This window comes from Lynx rufus, unplaced genomic scaffold (assembly GCF_022079265.1).
Source record: "Lynx rufus isolate CCGP_SWC_20201006 ecotype Redwood Valley unplaced genomic scaffold, mLynRuf1.p SCAF_15, whole genome shotgun sequence".
NCBI lineage: Eukaryota > Metazoa > Chordata > Mammalia > Carnivora > Felidae > Lynx > Lynx rufus.
In genome coordinates this window covers 53,427,326-53,446,187 of record NW_025814829.1, presented here as the reverse complement: position 1 = coordinate 53,446,187, position 18,862 = coordinate 53,427,326, and the positions used below count along the sequence as shown (strand labels likewise).

Here is an 18,862-nt window from a genome sequence, read left to right as displayed (position 1 = left end):
ACGTTGCCCACTGGTACTGCACTCAAGGCCTCCAGGCGCGGCCACCGACCCAGATGGAGGCACTCCGGGCCCCCCCCCCCCCCGGGCACGCCCGTGGCCACCTGTGCCCCCCAGGGAGCCACGCTGCTCTCCGGAAGTCAGTTTTGTCCCCTGACAAGGGCACCAGACGGACTGCCCGACGACTAAATTACCGTCACCGGCCGGACTGCCAAAATAAAGCCCGGAGAACACGCATTTTCACCAAAGCGTTTATTATGCGAAAGAGTAAGGCTACAGCAAACGAGTATAAATTAAAACTCAGCAGACAGAGAGGGTTGTCCACTCATAGTCGCGTGCCCCGTAATCACACGGCGATGTTCCCCAGAGTCGCCACGGCCCTCGGGGCGGGGGGGGGGTGTGTCTCTGCGGGTCTGCGTGGGGCTGAGCCTCCCGCCGAGACCTTCCCGGTGACGTCCGTCTCTCACCCGGGGCGCGACGTGAACGAGGGCCTGGACAGAGTGTGGTCCGGCCCCTTCCCTCGCCCCCACGCTTGCTTGCGTCACACCTGTAAGGGCACCTGCTACGTCCCCTTGGGCCGCTCTGGTCACAACTCGCTTCCCCCCGGAGAGTTCCCCCCCAACTCAGGCTCGTTGGGTCCCTGAGTGCCTGGGCCACGGACGCTGACCTCTCCGGAGGGAATGTACGCTTGACCGAGGAGGGCCCCCTCCTGTGTGCCCCGCACCCCACCCCGTGCCCCCCACGGAGGCTCCATGACCCCCTGCCCCTCCCCACCTCATCCACTGCGGACGTGCCCCGGCTCCCCTCCCATTGTCCCCTCTGCACAGACCTTTCACAGGGATGCACGACAGCCCCTTTGCCCCAGTTACAAGTCACCTTGACATGAAGGCACGGGTTGACAACAGACGCCGGATTTACAGCAGGAGCAAAGCCACTCAAATACAGACAGGACAATAGAGCCTATTAGGATATGTGCTAACGTTTGAGTTTCTCTGGGGACTTGACGAAACATGGACCGAACATGCCAGGACGGGGGCCTGTCCACAGTCCCCAACAAACCAGAAGACCCGAGAACCTGCGGGGCTCACCACGGGCTCCTCGAGGACGGGGCCGCAGCCCTGGGGGAACGCACTCCCCTGCAGAGTCCAGGGACGACGTTCCGTGCATGACGGTTTGGAAATGGACGTGACCAAATGTTACAACGCGAAGCATCCTATTCTTAAAAAGGAATACTTGGGTGGTGAAGAAATACGAGTGAACTGGGTTATAAACGCTTTATCCTGTGTCTTTCACAATCTGGGTGTCTTCAGGTCTGGCCTGTGATTGGCGAAGTGCCCGGTGCTCTTAGCGAGGGGGCAGGGTCTGCATGTGGAGGGCATCATAGGTGTCCTTGGTGGCCGTGCTGAGCCCCTAGTGAAAGCAAATCAGAAAAGAAAAGTGGGTCAAGAGCTCCGCGTGGGCTCTAGGCTACCTGGAGGCCAACAAGTGGCTTCCAGAGGCCTAGGAACGATCCCCTCGTGCCCCAGGTAGGGGCCTGGCCCCAGAAGGCTACAGAAAAAATATGTTCTATGTCCTGCTAGGAATGACCTGGAAGCAATTCCTTTCCAGCTAAATTCTTGCCTTCTTTCTAGCTTCCCGAGCACTGAGCCCTACAGTGTCTGGGGCCTAGAAGAACCTCCTGTTGGACCAAAGAGGAAGGAGAGCCCCCACCCTCCCCAAACACTGAGCTGGAATCGGGGTTCGCTCCAGAGTCTGCTGTCCCTGACACCTGGGCCTCCAGGAAGCCAGGACTTGTCACAAGGAGACAGTGGCTCCCTGACCTCAGCCGTCCCCCCGGAGCCTTGTTCCCAGGCCACCCCACTACAGTTATGCCCTCTGTCCTGGTCCCAGTCCCACTACGACATCTCCCCCTGGTCCAGAAGACAGATCCAGGAAGCCACTCACAGGAAAATGCTAGGGGCCCTTTTGACGTCATTCTGAACTCAGGCAAGCTGGGCAGCCTGACACCTTGGAGCCCGTCAAGCAAACTGTGAACGGCCCAGGGGAGCCAGAAGGAGCCGAATAAAATCCCGCTGGGGATTACATTTTAGAGAAATAGGTTGGCTCTCCTTCGATTGCATAATCATTTGCTCGTGTGGCGTCCTCGGCCTACATCGACCCTTTGGCAAGACCGCACGGCCTCTGCGCAGCTGCTGCTCCTCCGTGGCCAGTGCCCCGGGGGCTCCCGTGGGCACGACCGTGGGAGCCATGCTTCAATCGCTACATCCCAGCCCTGCCCCAGGGCCCGGCCGGTTCAGGGGCCTCGGGTTCGCCCTGCCCGGCTGATGGCGAGAGCTGGTGCCACCAGCAAGCAGAACGTGGGCGTCTGGCCTCGCCCCTGGTTAGACGGCACCCGGGGACGGAGGGCCCGCAGCGCGGACCGGATGCCCCGCATCCGTTTTTACCTGGTAGAGGCCATCATGCCCCTTCCCTCTCCGCCGCTGGTTCTGTGGGAGGGAGACAAAAGGGCGGAAAGGCACAGAGTCAGCAGCGGCCTCCGGCTCAAGGCCTCTACTCCAGGGGCCCCCAGAGAATCAGAGGTGACGGTCTCCCAGCCGGTACCCCTGCCCCTGGGCTAGAAAGGTCCTGAGGCCCGAAGACTAAGGTGAGGATCGTCTCCGATGGGGCCCGGGTTTGCGGCCCCCGAAAGAACATCAGCCTTTCCTTAGCATCTTATGTAGGGCCAATGCTTCGCCCCTTGGCAACCATCCCAGGGGCTTTTGCAGGCGATAAGGGGAATGTAGGCGAACGGGTGGGAACTGAGGCCTCCAGCAGGCACATCTGGAAGCGGAGGAGGAGCTCCTTGGGAGGGGCTTCCCCATCCTGACCCAATTCTTGGGAATCGGGAAGCAGCACTCACGTCGCCTTTTACCCCAATCTCACTGTAGGCCTCCGCCATCTTGTCTTTCTGCAGTGCCTGGAAAAGAAGAGGGCACGGGACACCGGTTTCACTACCTTATGCAGAAGACACTGGGCTCCCCCAGAAGAGGATGCCTCTCGACTCCCTACTGGCGGGGAGCTCGCACAATCAAAGCTCCGGTCCTTATTCACATAAGCATCTCCGTCCCCGACCAGCTCCAACCTCACCCTTCTCCTCAGCCCTCTGGACTCTTCTCTGAGCTGCCAGCCCTTTGCACTGAGCTGAGAAGCCCGGGTTAGGTTCAAAGATAAAATGTGGAATCCTAGCCAAAGAACGTGAATGTGGACAACGCGAGGGCCCCCTGGAGCCCCCAGAACCGTTTATCTGAGCAAGCTGTCTCTTTCCACAGCCAGCACCATGGGCTGTGGATCAACCAACCGCAGGAAGGAAGGAGAGTCAGCTCTCTCTGGTCCGCTTCGTGGCAGACCCACGTCAACAGTCTGAAAACCACAATCAGACGCACACCCAGAGGGGGAGGTTGACCTTTGAGCAAGAGGCAACACTCAGGAAGACTCCAGCCTCTAGAAGCAGGAGCCCCTCAGAGGGGCCCGCCACCCTATACTGGTCCAGCCTGACCTGGCCGTCCCCCGGGGCCGTCTACAGGGAACTCCAACGGCAGACTCAGGGGCTGAGGGAGGGAAGGCAAGAGAAGGCTGTTCTATACACAGCCAGCCGCCACAGGCAGCGAGCAGGTGGGGCATCTGGCACGGGAAGGTCAAGCGGGGCAAAGGCACAGGGCAGGGAGTGATGCCGTCACCAGGAGCCCCCCTCCAGCCTGCCCTCCTGTACTCACATTGTACACGACTTCCGGAGGATTCCTCCTCCTCTGCTGGGAAAGACAAGGGGAAGGTTAGAGGTGGAGAAGCAGGGACCCAAGGCAGGAGGGTTGCAGCGGCCTCCTTGCGCCTCCCCTCCGCACCCCCGGGGCCACCTGCCCGCCCGCCCCCCACCAGCTCCCTCCTGCGGCCCTGCCCCCACCTCCCCCACCCTCACAGCTCTACTTCAACCTCTGCTTCTTAGTGCACACTGCACACTCCCTTGCACACAGGGTTCACTTCCCCGCATGGCCTCCTTGGCCCAGCCCTGCCCAGGGCAGGCCGCGGGGTCTCGGCTGAGAGCCAGTCTGCGTGTCCCCTTGCAGACACAGTGCCATACGTATCACAAACTTGTAAGTGGGATTTCTGGCTGAAAAGGAAAGGTACTGAGTACCTTCATTTGGAGCAGGGCCAGCCACTGCTCGGTGAGGGAGCACTGCTCACCCCTCCGTCTCCACCCCTCCTCACCCCTCCTAGTCCAGGGAAGAGGAGAGCTGAGGCTGGAAGGCAGGGGCCAAGGAAACTGCCAGGGTCTCCTCTCCTCCCCGCCCGTCCGCTCTAGCAACGGCAGGCCCAGCACAGGGCTCAGACACAGGGGGCTGGGTAGACAGGTGTGACCAGAAACAAGGGAGGGCCACCCTAAAACCTGGGCAGCGGGCCTTTGGGCTGAGCCCTGCTTTTAAGAGGGCCCTCGCCTAGCCTTATCCAGCCTCCTGTCCCCACAGATTGTGGAGCTCACAGCCAAGAGAACAGAGCCACTAGGAGCCTGGAGCCCCACCACGCTCCAAGGGGTACCTGGGACCCAGAATTCCTTGTCCAGTGGCCTCGGGCCCTTCCCGTATGGCCCTCTTCGCCAGATCTGTTCCTTTGGGGGGCAGATGGCCCCACTGTGTGTGCATCTCAGGGTGGACAAGAAGTTTAAGGGCAAGCGGGTGGACCTTGGATACAAGGGTGTCACATTCACGTACAGGAGGTCCCTTGCGATGCAGAACGGAGCCCGGGGGGGGGGTTGGGGGGAGGAAGAGAAGGGCATGGAAGCAATGGGTCCACCTGTGCTAGGGCCCTAGGGCCCTTGCGGGATAGGATGGATTTGGGGGGGGAGGGGGCAAGAGCGCGCAGGCACCGAGGAGCTCTCTCCTTGCGGCCGCTGAGCACACCCACACTGGCACACACAGGCAGAGACAGGAATGCCTACCTGTTTTCCTCCCATCTCAGGGTCCAGGCCTCGTCTCTTATCCAAAACTTCATACTCCTGTCTTCCTCCCAGATTGAGCTCCTAGAACCGACGGGAAAGGCTCAGGGACTGGAAAGACCCCCTCTTGAGGGCTGGGCCGGCGGGACTGGGAGTTCCCTCTGGGCGTGGCTCTCAAGGAAAGGAGCAGGCCTGGGGCTGGGGTGGAAGCTGGTCCGGGCCGGGTACCCGCATCTCAGAGAACGAACGTGCGTTCCCCGTGACTGTGTGTGTGTGTGTGTGTGTGTGTGTGTGTAAATAGATTCAACCCAAGTCCCGTTGCCCCAGGAGAGTGAAACCTCCTCCCTGCGGCCCTGAAGACCCACTGACGTCCCCGCCCACCCGCCTCGGGCCCCTGCAACCCGCGGGTGGGAGGGGCTCACCGGCCAGCGCGCCCTAAGCAGGACCGTGTGGACGCGGCGGGTACGATTACGGTCCCCGTGTTCCCGGGCCCTAGGGAGGCTCGACAACCCGCCAGCCTGCAGCCCGGACCCTGCCGCGGTCCCCTGGGGGGAGGGGGAGGGCGGGGAGGGGCGACGGGAGGGCAGACTTACGTTGTAGAGCTGGTTGGCGCCCTGCTGGCTCGCGGGGGCGGCCGCGCTCCTGCCGAACTGGAAGAGGGGGCGGCGAGGTTAGAGCGCTGGGTCCGCCGGGGACGCGTGCGGCCACCGCGCTGGTCCCCCCACCCGGGCGGAGGCGCTGCCCTCGCCGCCGTCACCCCCCCCCCCGCCCCCCCGGGCCCTCGGAGAGCAACTCCAAGGTGGACGGAGGCTGCGCATGGTCGCGACTCCCATCGTGACCTCAGGCGTCCCTGCTTGGCGCTAGCTTAGGGTCCTTGCGGACCTGCCCCGAGGCACACACGACCTCGCTCTCGGCTCAGTTCTCTCCGCTGAGGCGGAGACCTTAACAGATCTCACAGATCCTACAGAAACCACCCGAGAGATCATCTAGGATCTAGGACAGCGCTGTTCCAACTTTCAAACAGAAAATTAATAAGACTGTTCCTCAAATAGCATCTTTTGCCCAAATCGACAATCCAAAAGAGCAGAAGCCTGGGGGGGACCCAAGTGATAACAAGGACCCAGCCTCCTTCCACCCTCTGCTGGCACCGCGGCGTCCCCCCAGCCCCAGCTCCAGCCCTTCCAAGAAACCCAGACTCTGCAAGGCACCCGCTGAAACCCGAGCTCTGGGCTCACCCTCGCACTTCCTGACACGGAACCTGAGGTTTCCAGAGACAGGCTGGCGGGGGCCTCAGTCAGCAGCAGGACAACAGGACCTGGGGAGGGACCGTAGGTCCCCACCTCCCGCTCTTAGTTCCCTAAAGCCCCTTTCCTGCCAGCGGTACCGCTGCCCTGGGACGCTGGGATGTTTACACGTTTGTATGGTTCCTCTCCAAGACCCCGGCATCAGGCTGTCCCTTCCACTCTGTCAGGCTCAGTGAGACACCAGCCCACCCAAGGGGCACGCTTGGCTGGTCCCTGCTCTGCCGGGGACGCCACGCTCCGGGCCCTGCCCATGCTTGAGACTTTGCAAGTAGGGGAGCCCACACCTGCTCCCCAGAGTCCAAGGTACCCACCTTCGCTCTCAGGAACAGGGCAGTGATAATGACGCCATAGATGAAAAGGATTCCGTCCACCAGGTAGCACAGTTTGGGATCCAGCAGGCCAAAACTCTGCGCCTCTGTGCCAAGAGATGAGACTGATCAGCCAGGCCCAGGGTGACAGGACACGTCCCCACCGTCCTAGGGTGGCCCCATAACTGGCCAGGGAAACCATGACAAGGGGGGCCGAATCCATTCCCCACACCCCATCTGACCACAGCTTCTCTCCCATACCCTTGGACCAGCACCAAGGGAAAAACCCAGCCTCCCCCAACAGCCAGACATGACACCTGGTGGGGTCACAGATCCTGGGGAAGACCGAAGGGAAGCAGAAACTAGGCGGGGGAGTGAAGCTGTCCAGCGGACGCAGAACTGCTGCCTTAGGCCCGCTGCGGCCCAGCCGTGTGTGAGCGCCCAAATGAACCATGCACTCTGGAAGCTTCTGCAATAAGATGCCCACGTCTGGATGAATGGCACCACCTGAGTCAGGTGTGTGGCTCCCTAAGGCCTACCCACAGGGAGAGAACGGGACTGAGTTCGGGTGAGATCGTCCATCAGGACTGTGGGAACCGGGGTTAACTCCCCCTTCCTGACTCGGCTTCCTCGGTGCGGGGCACCGAGCAGTCTCCCCCTCAGGGCAGTGGGGTCTGGGGCTGGGCCTCCCTCCCCTGGGCCCCAAGGAGTCTCATAAGCAGTAGACGAAGGTACATTCGGTGAGCCCCTCCCAGCCTGAACCCGGCAGTCTCACTACTCACCAGTCCCAGCCCCATGGCCTCAGCTTCGTCTGTCCCTGTCCCTGAACCCCTTCCCTTCCCCACACACTTATAGTTCCGGGGTCACACCTTGCTCCTCCGGACCATTTGCCTCTGTGCCTTTGCATGCACTGTTCCCTCTACATATCCTCTCCCTCTGTCTCCCTGCAGCTCTGCCATCTGGTAGAATCGGATGCACCCTACAAAAGGTAGCTCAGAAATCCATCTAGCCTGTCCTATCCCCAAACTGCCTGTGAGCCGCTAATCCCCGCTGCCATATTAACCTTTGTCCATTTAGTTGGCGCTGGTATTTTACTTTTTTTAGTGTTTGTTTATTTTGAGAGAGAGAGAGACAGAGTGCGAGTGGGGGAGGGGCAGAGAGAGAGGGAGACACAGAATCCGAAGCAGGTTCCAGGCTCTGAGCTGTCGGCACAGAACCCGGTGCAGGGCTCAAACCCACCAGCCAGGAGCTCATTGCCCTGAGTCGAAAGTCGGACGCTCGACCGACTAAGCCACCCAGGCGCCCCTTACGCTGGCATCTTAGGGCAACGGGGTTGGAGAAGGAGATATAGTAAATGTCTTGGCTAAATAAAAGCAATTTTATTTCAAAGCTCGCTGCACCGTGAGACCTGGGTTTCAGACCGTACTTCCTGCCAGGTATTTGCAGCGACTCCGCCCGCGTACCGGGCCCGCTACCTGTCTCCGCCCCTGCCAGCTAAGCTCCGCCCACAGCGGCGGCTTCTCCCAAGGTCAGAGTGCCCTCTGGTGGCCGCCCGCAGCCCCCGGATCGGGGCTGTGGGAGCGGATACCCTGCCCTTGAGCGCTGGCTTGCCCTTACCAGTGGGGTGACTTGCGGCACGTTAGTCACCCTTTCAGCCGCCTCTTCTGTTAAACAGGGTGAAAACGCTAACATTTCTTTAATGTTTACTATGTGCCAGGCACCCCTTTAACGGAATAACTTGTCAGAACCTCCCAACAGCACGACGCAGAAACACACACAGAACTTCAGGTTTCCCCAGCAGCACACACACAGCGCGAGAGGCGGCCGGGACTGTGCTTCTCTGCGCCCCCCTCCCCTGGGTCCGGCCCTGCCCGCCTTTCTCCAGGAGCGATGTTTGGGCTTCTCCCACGTGCTGTGTGACTCAGGGCGGCGGCAGGGTTCCTCCCCTCCCCTCCCCTCCCCGAATCCTCAAGCCTGCGACTCCCGCCCGAATTCAAGACCCCCTCTGGGCCCCAGGCAGCTGAACTCTTTGTAAACGTCCCTTCCCACAGCCCCTGCTCAGAAACTACTGATGACCCGGTCACTCAGAACTAAGTCCAAACTCATCAGGCCGGGCTCAGGCCCGATCCGGGCCCAGCTCCCCGACACCCTCCCCGCGCTGCCTCTCCTGCTCCAGTGGGAAACATACTGCTCTTCCTTGGGCTCACCAGTCCTTTCCTACCCACCTGCCTTTCCTCTTCCCGCCTGCCGGGCCCAACACGCCCCCTCCACTCGGTGTGAAATGGGGCTCCTATCCCCCCACCTTCGCCCCTGGCCACTCAATGGCTGATTCTGCCCCCGAAATTCTGCACCGGATGGAGGTGCAAGAGCCTGCCTCCCACAAAGCGCTCCCCCCCCCCCACGTAACTTGTCGGGTTCTGAGAGTCCCCTCCACCAAGCCTCTACCCTGGACATTGGAGCACAGAGTAGACGTTCATTAGATAGCTTGGGCTTTTCAGGGAAGATGAGGGGGTCCACCCACGGTTGGCCTGCCCGCTGGCCCCCGGGGCAGGGCCAGAAGTCCCCTGCTGACCACAGGTAGGCGGCTGAAACCCTCTAGGAGGTAAGCCAGCCCCCAGCAAAGACCACCAACGCCGGGGGTGATTTTTTTCTTTGGGGACTGGAGACGAGGTGTCGGCGGCAATTTATGGGGGTGGCTGAGACTCAGAAAAAGGGCTGGGAGAAAAATCGCTCAGCTGCCTGTCACATAAAATGAGGACAGAAAAATGACTGGACAGTAAATTTAGAACAAATGAGAAGAAATATTTCTTCCTGTTGTGCAGAGCCAGCGCAGTGGGGGAGGGGACTTGGTTGCCTCCCCCAGAGATAAGTAACAGGGACAGGTTTTCTCTCTGTCTTCCTTTCTTTCTAAAGAGCAGCGTGATTTTATGGCCGATGACAAGTATGCTGTGTGTGGTTTGGTCAAGGAGAGGATATTAACCGCAACACGTTTCCCGGGGAAGGATCTTCCTCCACCCGGTCCAGCTGTGCCTGTGTTGGGAGCAGCGGGCCTGAGGCAGGCGGTGATAGCCTGGAAACTTCCCCAAAGGGACCCGGGACCTAACTCGATTATGTAACTGATCAAATATTTCTTGGGCATCTGCTCGATGCCAGGGGATGCTGAAATAGAAGGGGCCCCGGGTGGGGTGTCAGGCAGATTCTCGCCCTCCCCTTGCCACAAAGCCGCTGTGTGGTCTTGGGCAAGCCGCGTCACCTCTCTGGGCCTCAGCTCCTCCATCTGCAAAATGGTGGGTAATCACCTCTACCCGCAGGGTGTGGTGAAAACAAAGGGAAAAAAACGTGTTGGGAGGTGTTCTTGTAAATCTCCTCCATAAGGACAATGATGTCTGACCTCGGGATGAGGCCTTCTGAGTCCCTGCCCTCATGGGGCTCATGGCTACAGCTTAGAGGGGCTTCCCTCGAACAGCACGTAGTTTTCCGGGATGCCAACCCAAAAGCATGAAGCAGAGATACTTCCTGCTTCCTGCTTCCGGTTTCTTCCCTGCACCCTCACCCCCAAGGCAGAGCTCCGGCGGCCTCATTTCCTGATCCATTAGCACACATTCTGCAACCCACATCCCATTCAGTCCCGGAGGGAGGGAGGTGTTTAACAAGCTCTAAGGCGGCAGCTTTCCTGTACGACAGAAATGGTTTTATCGCAGTTCCTGCCCTCTGCCCCAGTAACACGACCTGTCTCATCAGGTGATAGTGAGGATTAAATAAGATATTTATTACGGGGTGCTGGGCCCAGCACGTAATAATAACGTGTCTGCTATTATTGTTGCTGACTTTTTTCCCCCCAAATCACCACCAACACATTTTTTTTTTTTTTTTTTTTTTTTTGGAGAGAGAGGAAGGGTCAAATAGTATCAGGAACGTTTAACCTGGGTGGGATGAGAGGGGCTCCTGGGTAGCTCAGTTGGTTGAGCGTCTGACTCTTGATTTCAGCTCAGGTCCTGATCTCAGGGTGGTGAGATCCGCCCCCAATATGGAGATGGCTTAGGATTCTCTCTCTCTCTCCCTCTCCCTCTGCCCTTCCCCAACCCCTCTCAAAAAAAAAAAAAATTTTTTTTTAATAAATTCATTGCATAAAATTGTTTCAACTGGGTAGGACGAGAGACACTGGCGCCCCTAACTTCCGGGTGTTCACAGCCACACAGCGAACCAGATCCTGCCCAGGGGCCGTCACCATTGAACCAGTGGGCATTTGATGAGGGGGCTGCCTTCTGAGCAGTCACGTGATTTCCCATTCAGAAAATGCTGCCCTCCCATCAGAGGAGTAGGGTTGAAGAAAACAAAGGCAAGCTAACAATAGCCTCCCAGCACAGGCCTAGGGGTGACGGTGGCCAGCCAGGGAAAGGGGACAAGCCCTATTTGCAAAGTGGGAGAACACGGCCTCTGGCCGGGCTGCGGGACGAGAGCTGGGGATGGGCTCTGACCCCATGAGCCTTCATCTGTCCAACCTGGACCCCCACGGGCCATTCCGTGCACAGGGCACACTCAGCTAATCTGGAAAAGAAGGGGGTTCGGCCCCAATTCCCATGCCCGCTCCACCTTCCCCGGGCCTAGCAGGTGACCCCATCCACACGTCCCCACCACGCCGGAGCCCTGCATCTGGACACAGAGCAAACATGGAGACTGAAGTCCAGGTTGGGCCGGAGCACATCCAGGTGTCGTAGGGCTGGAGGCGTCAGGCAGGTGCTCCCAGATGGAGGCCAGGCCGAGACGGGGGTATTTTAAGTGGTTCTGTTTACTCCAGGACAGAGCATAACCTGATGACCCCTGCCCAGCAGAGCAAGCTGGAGCCTGGGAAGAGCTGGCCCTCCGCACCCAGGCACGTCCAGTACTGAATACGGGATGGGAACACGGGGGAAAAGAGGAGAAGCCTGGCACCCAGCCTGCCCTTGTCCGTGGTCGTGAGGTCACTGCCCGGCCTGCTCACCGCAATCCCCATCACAGACTTGATACAGCTCAGGATGGCCAGGGCCTGGCTGAACTGGGACCCTGGACTCTGGTCACTCCCCAGCCCCCTGCCGTCACACTGTCAGCGACCAGGCAGGCATCGATGAGGTGGGCCAGCAGGTTACTGTCCCGTACGAGAACCCTATCTCCCAGCAAGTGAGGGAGCGAGCAGAGAATCCCAGCAGCCCCTCCTCTTTGAAAATCTCAGTGGTGCTCAGCTGGACCTGGCCTCCTGGCCCACAGACCGGACCATGGACGCATGGAGATGACCCGTAGCGGGAAGCCAATACGTGGGACGGCGCCCAATCATCATCCCTAGGAGTTCTCCTCTTCGAACAGGCCTTGTCGGAAACCTGCCTGACCTCGTGTGCGCACAGACGATGCACCCTGAGCCCTGGCCTCAGGCCCCGGCCCTCCCCCCCCCCCCGCCCCCTCCCCCCACTGCAACTACCTGCTCTGAAGCCCCCCACGGTGCCACCCTGATTACTCTGATTTTGACTTTAAGCATAATAAACTGAAGCTTTCCGGCCTGGGCCTGCCATGTGGCCCAGGACCTGGAACAGGTGAGACGCCCAGAGGAGACGCCATGACAACCAGTGACGGATCCCAGCGTATCTACTCCTACGGTTCACTGCATCTAAAAGTGTCACGAGTCTCAGTGAGAGTGAGCCTAGCCCTCTCCATACACCTTTTTGTCTCTATAGAAGTCCCGAGTTCGAGAAGTTTCTCAACACGGACCATTAACAGAAGACTCCGGGGCCCCAGAGGGCAGCCGAGGGAGGCACCTGCCCTTACAGAGTCTAATTGCTTTGGGTGAGGTGTATTGAACTGTACTGTTTGTCTCCCAGCCGGACTGGGAGCTGCTGAGAACAAGGAACACAGGTCTCCATCTACCCGGGCCTGCCGTTCCTGGAAGCTAGTTTAACACACTAGCCCGTCTCCACCTCCAGCCAGGCTCCTCCCCCAACACACCCTGTTGGGGGAGCAGGGCGACCCCCCCCCCCCCGCCCGGCTCCCTCAAAGCCAACTGGTAAGATGCCTTGCATCTGAACCCCGATTTGTACTTCTAAAGTTACTTCCTGTGCCTGATCGAGCTCGAGTCTATGAGAGCCCAGAAGGTGGGCGGGGGTGTATTACTGGGCCCAATGCAACGTGGGGCAATAAGCTGAGACCAGAGGAGTAAAGTAACTTCCTCAAGGACACCAGCAGGCTAGTGGCAGAGCTGGACGAGACCACTGCGTCTCCTGACGCCAGGCGCTTTTCTCGCCTCTCTGCCTCGGGTGCGCCTCACCGGTGGGTGCAGGACCGAGTTTTCACCCAGCTCTGAATTCACCGCCCTTACTGTTCGCCGGGTTCTAACGTGCCGTCCCAGCAGCGTGGGGGCCTTTCCTGTGTCCCCCGTCCAACAAGCCCTGGAAAGCACAGGTGATACCTTTTGGTTTCACTTGCCGTAGAGCCAGAAAGACTATTATTCAGTCTTAGTCTTTGAATCTGCCTCTTACTGGCTTTGTGTTTGGGGGAACGGCTTTCTTAACCTCTCTTGAGTTTCGCTTACCCCGTCTGCCAAAGGGGTTTAACAAGACCGACCTCACAGGGCAGTTATGCAGATGCGCTGAGCTAACAGGGCCCGGGGAAGTGCCCCGCCCAGTGCCACGCGCTCAGCTACGGGCTCAGGTGGCCCTTCTTCGCCACCACGGCAGCAGCGGGCGTCCCACCTCTCGCTCTCGCGTGCCAAGGTTGGGGACAGAACCTGGTCCGCTCCCCAGCTCGGGATGGAGATGCCCACCCTCCGCGGGTCTGAGGATAAGATCGGACGACGCACAGGCATCGGTGTGACGTGCCCGGGACACCGGGAGCTCCGGTGCGGACGCTCTGATCGCTCCTGGCTTCACGAAAGGGTACCGAGGGAGCTTGCGTTTGCACTCAGCGTACCGCTTAGAGAACTCTTTGCCCTCGCATGATCTGATTTGATCCTCAGACCAACTCTTCCTGAGATGGGCAGAATTACCGCCGACTCTGTTTTGCGGACAAGGAGATTAAAGCCCAGAAAGTTCACTCAGCACAGAAGTTCCCAAGAGCATCTGCTGCTCGTTCCCTGGTCTTTCCCCTTTCTCCCGGTGCTTCCGGAGTTCCCGCTCTCCAGAGAGCCTCCCACCTTTTGTAGGCATTTCTTCTCTGACACCTTCAGCCTCTGCTTGGATACCCTGGGTGACAGGGAGCTCACCACTCGTCAATCGCTGGTGGAGAGCTCTGATTTTCAGAGTTGTTAAAAAACAGCCTTGGGCCTAGTTCTGCCCTCAGAGGCACAAAGAACACAAAGTCTCCCCGTTCTATAACGCGGCCTTTAAAATCTCTCCCGTGTCTAGCTGGTCTCCCCCTTAATAGGAAGCACTTAGGTATCACAGCAAGAATAAATCCTTTGAGGGTGGAGAACTTGAGTCCGGGTCGTGGCTCCGGCACTTAAGCAGCTATGTGACTATGGAATAATTGCATAGCTCTCTCACAGGGTATGTGACATTTAAATGCATTTAAATACATTTAAGCTCCCGGGATACAGGCGCTAACGGCATCGATGTGCATCATAAGGCCCACAGTTCCGGGAGGACCAGCCGGATCCCAAGCCCCCCTGACCACGTTTTGCAGCCCCAAACTTGAGCCCAGGGTCGGGCTGCTGCCCAGCCCCACCCCCAGGCAAAGACACAACTGGTGATGACATTGCAGGCTAAAATTTTAGAAAACAGGAAGTCATGTGTTTTCAGGAAGGCAGAGTGGCAGCAGTCCTGGGGTGCCTGTGCGGGGTGTGATGCCCGGCTCGCGGACCCAGACCTCCCCTGCCAGGGGGTTTGCTCCCTTTCACCGAACAACTTTCACTGCGGCAGGAAAGATAGACACCTGGGTCATGACGATAAGCATCAGGTGAAGCATATGTGGGTTTTCTCATTCGGTCCTTACAGCGACTGTGAGAGTACAGCTGGGGGAACTGAGGCTCAGAGAGGTTCATAACGTGCCAAAGGTCTAGATCCAGGGTCGAGCTCAGGCCTGTCTAGATCTCCAGATACTATCTGCTCCAGAATCCTAACCACCCTTTGGCTCTAAGCTTGGACAACTCACTGGCCCTCGGGGCTGGGGAGAGGGGTTCCTCTCCAGGCTGAGAATGGACAGACTCCTTTCTGAGGATCACGCCACATTAGCAGATGTGTTTCTAAGTCTACCCTTGGCCTTCGTTTGAGGGGGCAGGAGGCTGGGAGGCCTAGAGGATTAACAGGGACGGAAGGCTTGCTACCAAAGTGAGGCTACTCTGGGCCTCTAGAGGCTGACGCACCTGGAGACAGCCTTGACCTAGAGAACGAGTCTACATAACGTGGTACCGTATAATTTCTTGCTACTCTGACTTGCCACGGCCTCCTCGACCTCCCCTCCTCAAATGTTGGATTTCAAACGCTCGCGTTTCATTGTAAAGCTAAATGTCTGATCATAGCTACGCACAAATCATATATTCCCATAGACACGGATTCCACAGCAAAGGGGAAGAAAGGTGTTGGGTTTCTTAAAGGTAACAGGATTATGGAAGAATACTTGCTTTCGCGTATCATTGTTTCCACGAAGTTTGTTCTGATTCTGTGCAATCATTTTTAAAAATTTTCCTATGATCACTTTTCTTTTTATTTTCAAGTAAATCGACTCGTTATAAAAGTGCAGGAAAGTACAAAATAATCAAAATCACCCATAATACCACATTCAAACACAGCCACTATTCACGTGACAGCAGATTGCCTTCCAAAGTGTTTGTTATTTATAAGTTATAATTATTCTATGTGAAATTTTTTTCCCTGAAAAAAAAATCTGTCGTTTCCTGTTAGCATTATAATTTAACATTATATTTTCATGTTATGTCAGTTATTTATATCCCATGTTTCATGTTATTTCATAGGCTTACTGAATATCCTTTCTAATGGTTGTGTAATAATTCCTCTGCTATTTATTTACCATTTCCCCATTGAAGGTGGTTTAGTTTCCAATTTTTCACCATTGTAAATAACTCTGTGATGAACAGCTTCATTCCTCAAGCTTTCCGCAGGCTTAGAATTCAATCAATAATACTTTGAAAAATGAAAGCTAAGACGACTAGTCCGAAAGAAATATCAGCAACAGATATAAATAGGCGATTCTCAGAGGAGGAAAAACAAGTTGCTTATAAACATTATAAAGAGACTCTTAATCTCACTGCTGGTTAGTACTGAAAGTACAAAATGAGAGAGAGACACGGATCCTATTTTTCATGGATAGTCAGAAGGCCTCAGCTGTGAAGATATGTGAAGGAAGGGCACCCCTGACGGAGGGAGAGCAGAAGCAAAGGTCCTGTGGTGGGTCCAGGCCTGGTGTATCTGAACAGCAAGGAGGTAGATGTGGCCAGGGTGGCATGAGAGAGGGAGAGTGCTAGAAGATGAAGGTTAGAGGGTAAGAGGGTGGGGCGGGGGTGGGGGGTGGGGGTGGGGATTAGTTAGAAACTTCTCAGCCAGTAGATTTTTCTCTGAACGAGAGTGGGAGCAATTGTAGGACTTTCTCTCTTTTTATAACAAATACACATTATTTTTGGAATTTCAAGAATGTGAATACAATTTAACAGACAAAAGCAGTCAATTGGAATAAACTTTGTTCATGGTTGCCTGGTGGTGGGTGGGGGTGGGGGTGGGGCAGGTTGCCTGGAGATGCCCAGGCAAGCTGCGGGCCAGGCCTAAAATCCAGGCTAGGCCGCCAGGGTGCCGACTGCCCTGTAAAGATCATCCACAAGTTGTGTAAGTTCATCTGAAAGTAGTAATCTTTATCTCTTCCTGCCCTTGCCCCATAAACCAAGCTATGGTTTCCACACAGAAAGGGGTGTCTTTCTACCGAGAGGATGCAAACCCCTTCATTCTTGTGCTTTTTCATCATTCAGTGACATGCCTTCAGCACCCAGCTCTTTGTTACGGAATGAACTGTGTCCCCGCCAAAATTCCTGTGTTGAAGGCCTTGGGACCTCAGGATGTGACTGTGTTTGGAGAAAGGCCTTAACAGAGGTGATTCGGCTAAAATGATGACCTCGGGTGGACCCTAAGCCCACGTGACTGGTTGATCTGGGCACGTCTTATTTGCTCCCCTTTGCAGATGAAGCCACTGAAGGTCAGGGAGGTGAAGGGACTCTCCCGAGGTCCCGAGGCGCATATCAGCAGAGCCTGGATGAGAGGTCAGGCCTTTGTTCGTCCGCACGCGGCACACAGCCCTCACATTATGCTCTCGAACATTAACACGATTTAAAAGAAATCCACTCTATCAAATCCCCTCATGTCAAAATTCCAGGCATGATCTTGCCATTTCTCCGAGACTTGAATTTATTCTGCAGATAAGCCCTCATAGTATGCGCGCACACGTAGACACGCACGGATGTTTGTTACATAGTTATTTGCAGGAGCAAAACCAGGAAAACGGAAACAACGGAAACATCCACCAGCTAGGAACCTAATTAGCGAATTTTGGTATATTCATATGTAGCAGTTTAAGAAACCCAAAACACAACAGATAGTTCTGTATGTGCTGCTGTGGAAAGAGCTCCAAGATAATTAGGCGAAAAAAGCAAGCTCTAAATGGATTTATGTATGAAAAAAGAAAGACATATTATATAGGCTGCGTATGTATAATTATACATACAGAAATCTATATCTGCTTAGAGTTTTTGTTTGGGATGATGAGAAAGTTCTGGAAACAGTTGGTAGTGATTGCAAACAACTTTATCCACTGAATTGTACACTTAAAAATGGCTACAACGGTAAAATTCTGTTTTGTCTACTTCGCCACCATAAAAATGTTTCTACATCTATGCCTATATCGACATTGATATTGATAATATCTTTCTACACAAAAAATGTTCTCGACACCTTAATCCAGGAGGAGCCAGGAAAAGAGGAGGGGAGGAGTTTATTTATTTCCCATGAATGTCGTGAGCCCTTAAATCACACGAAATGTGGGCGGCACAGTCCTAGGCTGGGCAAGAGTGGACGCACAGGGACCCATCCTCGAACTAGGCTGCGGCTCGGTGCATTTCTAGCGATCACTCACCGGGGTCTGGAAGAATCTCCAATATACAGACATTTTCGCTATAACGCCGTTTTGGGAATACGGTTACATTCACGTAGGAACACGACAACCCTAATGCCGGCAACCGGCAGGCATGATTATTATTGATGCTATTATTATCCAGTGCTGCCGGGATGAGAGGCAAGGTCTGTCCCTTCCCCAAGGCCGACAGGAGCACCAGCCCGTCTGCCAGGAAGCGGGAGATGAGAGGAGCTCTGGCCACAGCCTGGGCCACCAGAGCCGCAGCCCTCAGCGAGGCGGGCACCCAAGAGGCCGACTGACTTGCTGACTTGGGCATCTGCAGCTGAGCGGCCTGGGCAGCTGAAGGCAGACCCGGGGCGGGGGGGGGGGGGGGCGCGCTGGAACTGCAGCCGTTCCGCGTGCTCTCGGAGCTGTCCTGCAGGCCCCAGGCCATTGAAGTCACCCACCTCCTCAGGGCTCCCCTGGCACCCATAGCAGACACCTGCTGACCCCACGCCCCCTCCAGCCTGGGGCTTCCTTGTCCACCTCTGTAGGCCCTCGCACTGTGCAGGACATGGTGGCAGGCTTGGGGCAAGGCACAGGCACAGGATGAGGCCTCGAGGAGCACTTCCCACTGCACCAAGTTTCTCAGAGGTTGGGGAGGAAACACTGTTTTGGTTCTAAATCAGACCTGGGCCTGAGTGTACTCCTGGGCCAGAGTAAACTGCTACTATGCGCCCCGGGATTTAAAGAGGCCACGCGCTCCCGGCCTGTGGGGTTGGGCCGCCTCCTGGAAAGGGGAAGGAGAAGGACGACTGGCTCCAGAGGCTTCTCCAGAGACGGCCATCCCCACACTCACTCCTCGGGCCCCCCCCCCCGCGGCCTGACCCGGGGGCGCCCCCCGCCCGTGCTGTCAGGGCCCACCCAGGCGCTCTCGGGCGCGGGGCTCCTCACTCCGACGACGCCTAAAGCCCGGCCCTGCCCGACCCCAGCCCCGGAGTCACCGGCCGAATCCATAAAGGGCAACCTTGGCCAAGAGGGAGAGGAAACCCGGGCCCAGGGAAGGGGGGCCGAGGCCCCGCCCGCGCGGGCGGCCTGGGCGGGCTCCCGGCCGCGCCCCCCACCCTCCCCAGGGCGGTCGCCGTCGGTGCGGTTACGGGAGCAGCGGCCCCGCCCCCCCTGCCCGCAGCCGTCTCCTCCTCGAGGTTTCCTGT

The 18,862-nt window shown here is 57.1% G+C and overlaps 1 protein-coding gene across 2 annotated transcripts in view; it reads right to left on the bottom strand.

Moving 5' to 3' along the window:
- Window positions 1-234: 234 nt before the first annotated feature.
- The window catches only part of CD247 (CD247 molecule), a 73,319-nt gene continuing 54,691 nt past the window's right edge, over window positions 235-18,862 (bottom strand). Inside the window, exons 2-8 of one of the 2 annotated variants that reach the window (XM_047077064.1) lie at window positions 6,579-6,682; window positions 5,557-5,613; window positions 4,967-5,047; window positions 3,750-3,785; window positions 2,897-2,953; window positions 2,442-2,483; window positions 235-1,407 (exon numbers count right to left, since the gene is read on the bottom strand). In XM_047077064.1, coding sequence (XP_046933020.1) covers window positions 1,342-1,407; window positions 2,442-2,483; window positions 2,897-2,953; window positions 3,750-3,785; window positions 4,967-5,047; window positions 5,557-5,613; window positions 6,579-6,682 — 443 coding nt within the window. In that variant the 3' untranslated portion in view covers window positions 235-1,341. The remainder of the gene's footprint in view (window positions 1,408-2,441; window positions 2,484-2,896; window positions 2,954-3,749; window positions 3,786-4,966; window positions 5,048-5,556; window positions 5,614-6,578; window positions 6,683-18,862) is intronic. The other variant, XM_047077065.1, reaches the window with a different exon arrangement.